The 4,090-nt window shown below is 41.7% G+C and overlaps 1 protein-coding gene across 1 annotated transcript; it reads right to left on the reverse strand.

The window, feature by feature from the left end:
• Nucleotides 1–670: 670 nt before the first annotated feature.
• On the reverse strand, nt 671–3,217 carry LOC145433883 (uncharacterized). The gene is made up of 5 exons (XM_080311135.1): nt 3,081–3,217; nt 1,719–1,900; nt 1,214–1,310; nt 1,004–1,124; nt 671–886 (listed from the first exon to the last, which is right to left on the reverse strand). Exons 2-5 carry the CDS (start codon nt 1,898–1,900, stop codon nt 798–800), a joined length of 489 nt encoding a protein of 162 aa, XP_080167261.1. The 5' UTR covers nt 3,081–3,217; the 3' UTR covers nt 671–797.
• Between the last annotated feature and the right edge of the window lie 873 nt (nt 3,218–4,090).

A 4,090-nucleotide genomic window follows, 5' to 3' on the forward strand; every position in this document is an offset into this window, starting at 1 on the left:
GACTTCGCATCTGCACTTGCAGAAAGATCGTCGGTGATGAAACCTTTGGACTAAATGATGGACGCGTTTTCGCCGAAACCTTCGATATTTATATATCCAAGCATCGAATAATTCTGTCCCTACCAAATTATTCTAGCGGTATACCGAGGCGACGCGCAATATGAATTAATATTGACCGAATTCATTCATTAACATTGATAAATTTTGGAAAGCAAACATCTTGTTTATGACATCCAGTATATTCTCTCTCTGGTGAACTTAGGGTTTGATAAAAATTCGAGACTATCCAAAGTTCAATGAAAATAAGATCGTAGTTATTTCGAAGTTTCACGTTAGTTTAGAAAATTATCAGCAACAGGGGAAATGAACGAGGAAAAATGGTTGGAAACCACTGTCCTGGCAGATTGCAGTTTAGTGCTCAATACATCAATAGTTTCCTTAGCTATTTCCTGCCTTGGTCCTAAATGAATTAGAAATGAATTTTCGGAACGATGACCAGTGAAGGAGATTTTGAAGCGGAACATTTACATTCATCAATGCAGTGCTAATTCGCAATCCTATACTAACTGCGGCTATCAGGAAACACACTGACAGGACGGCGCGAAGCAACCTATCCGAAACGTGATTCGTCTTTTCGCGGCGAGAAGATTGAAAAGTGGTTTCAAAAGAATTTTGCTGCTGAATACATGTGTTTATTTTTCACGGAAGAATATGCGAAACGATTCAATTCAGGAATGTAAATTGCAATCACAACACAAATTGCCGGTGCCAATTCAACTCATGTCCTATTCGGAGAGTTAGTCGGACATATCATCAATAAGTTCGTGCTCATGATCATTGTCGCTGTGCTCTGCTTGGGATTTTCGCACGACGTCTGCACGCTCATCTAAAAATAAACCGTGGTGAGAGCCCGATTCGAACACGTTAGCGGAAAAGGGTGTTGACTTGTTATCGACCCATGAAAAAACATACGGAATAATGCGTACACCTTTACTGGTCATACCTGGTTGCATATCAGCCAATTCGTCCAAAGATGCGATCATCTCACTGACGTCTTCCTCAGGAAATCTTAATGTCAAATCGTCCTGCAGGAGCTGCATGTACTCATTGTAGGCTTCGTGATCCTGCACAGGAATCCGAAATAGTTTTTTTTCGCTGCTGTAGGCTACTTATTTGAGCTGATTAGTTCAACTCTCGTCAGTATGCAACTTACTTCAGATTTCAGATTCGCTATTTCGTTGATGTGCGATTCCGCGTCTTTACCCATTGCTACTGTGGCTCCTACGGTAGCTGCAGTGTTGATAAACGGCCTGCAATATATGTGAAGCAAGTTATAAAAAGTCTAGCGTTCTTTTTTATTCCTATTGTACGATGTGAAGCGTATCGATCGATGATTGTAATAATTTTACACCAGGCCGTTACATTCGTTGTAGAATCCTTTCCTGTCGACTTACAACACGAGCCACATTCGCACTCGTTTTTTTTTGCACAACTTATTTGCAGCTTGAGTGACAATGAGGATTTAGTAGAAAGAAACCTTGAACTCTTCACCTAAGATTCTATATTTCACATCGGTCGTAATAAAGTCCACGGCCCATTCGAGTTACGGTATGTTTTTGACGTGGAAGGGCATGGTACATTCGAGTGATTTTGGATGTTACTGCGTAATGACTAGAAGGATTAAAAAGAGATTGCTGACGCACATCGATTTTACTCACGAGTGTTTGTTGTAAAACTTGTACGCTCCTTTAGCAGCTTTTCCCACCGCTTTCCCTACTTTCCTCACCCATCGCCGTCTCCTTCTGCTGCTGCTTCTCCTTCTCCTTCTACCCCAAGCATCCCCATCCGGAATCAAGAGTAGAATCACCACCAAAATCGTAAGCGAAACAACAAATTTCATCTGAAACGAAGCAGATGAAGTTTATACGTCATCATATAATACTAACTTGATTAATATCTGGCTCTTCTATATTTTATTTGAAAGTGCAAACCCATTTTCCGGAATCCGATACGACGGTTGGCCACCCGCCATGCATAATTTATTCACGACCACACGAGATCAAAAAACAATGAGATTTGCAATGATATGCATACTGCTTACTGCAGGGCTGGCCAACCTTTTCAGCCAAAGGGCCACATTTGATCGACGAAATATTGCGCGGGCCACTAGCCGCGCGAAGCGCGAAAATTTTTCGAAGTTCGTAGCTCAATAGTAGCTCAGTTTGCCAGGACTGGACATATCAATTTCGAAAGCTTCGACCAACACGCGTCAATCATTTTGCGCCTAGGTTTCATAGTCGACGGTCTTTCTGCGAGCGCAAACGCTATATCGCATATGTTGAACGACACTTTGTCTCGTAATCGAGAATATAGTTAGACTAAATCTGATACATTAGGCGTTCTTTCATTTTCGCAAAGGTGTAACAATATTAAAAGCAATAAATCGAGTGACGACATGTTGCGCGAAGCGTGTAGAAAATAATTACTTTTGATAAATTTATCGCAAATTATTCTGCTTCATTGTAGTGTACGAAGATCTACCAAAGTCTTACTGGCTCATAGAAATGCCAATGCGTCGTAACTGATACACATCTCAAGTGCTGCGGTGAGACTAATCAAATGTTTGGTTGGCCTTGCAAGTTCACAATCTGTGCAATTCATTTTTTATAACATTACCAATTTCGGAAATTACCCCGCGGGCCACTCAAAATCTTCTCGCGGGCCACATGTGGCCCGCGGGCCACGGGTTGGCCGGCCCTGGCTTACTGTATACTGTTTTTAAGTTTTCTACTGATGGCTTGACGTATTTAAAGAATTTAATTAGAGTGTGAATGAAAATTGGCCATAAATAGGGTTATATGGCATATGAAGAGAAAGTCGTAACTGCAGTCCTAGGGCCTGGCCCTTATAATTCCAATTAGTCAAATGTGAATATATGTTTTTTTCAAGCTGGGTGGATACCGGATGTGTAAGAGTGAGAAAGAGAGAAAATCTTGAGAACACTAAAACTGAACAATAAGGCAAATTCCGACGCCCATATCAATTGTTAACTCTGCATCATCGACACTTAAGGTACTCACCGCCAATAATCGTATGCTAAGCGCAGATGTTGCAACGGATCAACATAGAATGATGTATAGAGTGTTCCGAAAAGCTGACTTTTATACTTTCCTGGGCCGCATCTTATGTTATGCCGGAATCTGATTCATATCACACTGGTCCTTACAACGCAGAATATCAGTCACGCGGGTCGCATATCAAAGACGACAAAACGGAATATGGTGGGACGTTTTTCAATGTGTTACGCAACTATAATATATAACAGGTAGTAATAGAATTACATCAAATAATAACAACAACGATAATTGGTGAGTGTCGGGTGAAAAAATGTTTAAATTTAGTTATTCATGAACATCGGCGGAAAATATCACCATTGCAGGTTTTACGATTTGCTTCTACTAGTCCTGACGACAGGCGAGGCACTGCCTCACTTGCCTCCCCTGACCGCACGTCACTGAACAGTGGTTCTCAACCGTCGGTTTGCGGAGTCGTGCCGGTCCGTGTCAAGGCTGATGTTTATCCGCCAAATATATTACAATTTCATATCTCCATTGAAAATGCAAGAAGTTAGACCAGGGATGACAAACTCAACTTGGATCACGGGCCGGATTCAACCCTGAAGATCACCCGCGGGCCGCGCTAGTTCAATGATTCCAAAATGTTACCGTAAAACCTAATACAGTTTATTGAGGATCACTCTATTCGCAAGCGATGAAATGGCAAATACGGCGATTGGCCGGTTGGTTATAGTGATTACTCACTAAAACAGTGGGCCTATCGACGGTATAAGTTGGAATATTCCTCAGCTCCTGCTGATTTAGTCGCAATCTGGCATTATAGCTCTGGGTGTGCCTTGTGATAAATACATGATATTTATCCGTAAACGCGGACGTTGGGATATGCTTCTTTAGGGTTTCTTGGAAGCTCGAGGTACTTTCAAGTCAGAAGTGATTAGGCGGAGTGAACACAAATATTTGAATTGTATTTTTGTGTAACTACATGTATAGCGGTTTCGCATTGGCGTTGCGCT

The sequence above is a fragment of the Botryllus schlosseri genome, chromosome 2 (assembly GCF_051294905.1).
Source record: "Botryllus schlosseri isolate E-star chromosome 2, Bs_hap1, whole genome shotgun sequence".
Lineage (NCBI taxonomy): Eukaryota > Metazoa > Chordata > Ascidiacea > Stolidobranchia > Styelidae > Botryllus > Botryllus schlosseri.

Bases quoted from the DNA above. Each gene is read 5' to 3' on its own strand.
- LOC145433883 (XM_080311135.1), bottom strand. From the start codon at position 1,900: ATGAAATTTGTTGTTTCGCTTACGATTTTGGTGGTGATTCTACTCTTG. The intron at 1,125-1,213 runs GTAAGTTGCATA...ATTCCTGTGCAG, and splicing joins TAGCGAATCTGAAATCTGAA to GATCACGAAGCCTACAATGA. The intron at 887-1,003 runs GTATGACCAGTA...GTTTATTTTTAG, and splicing joins ATTGGCTGATATGCAACCAG to ATGAGCGTGCAGACGTCGTG.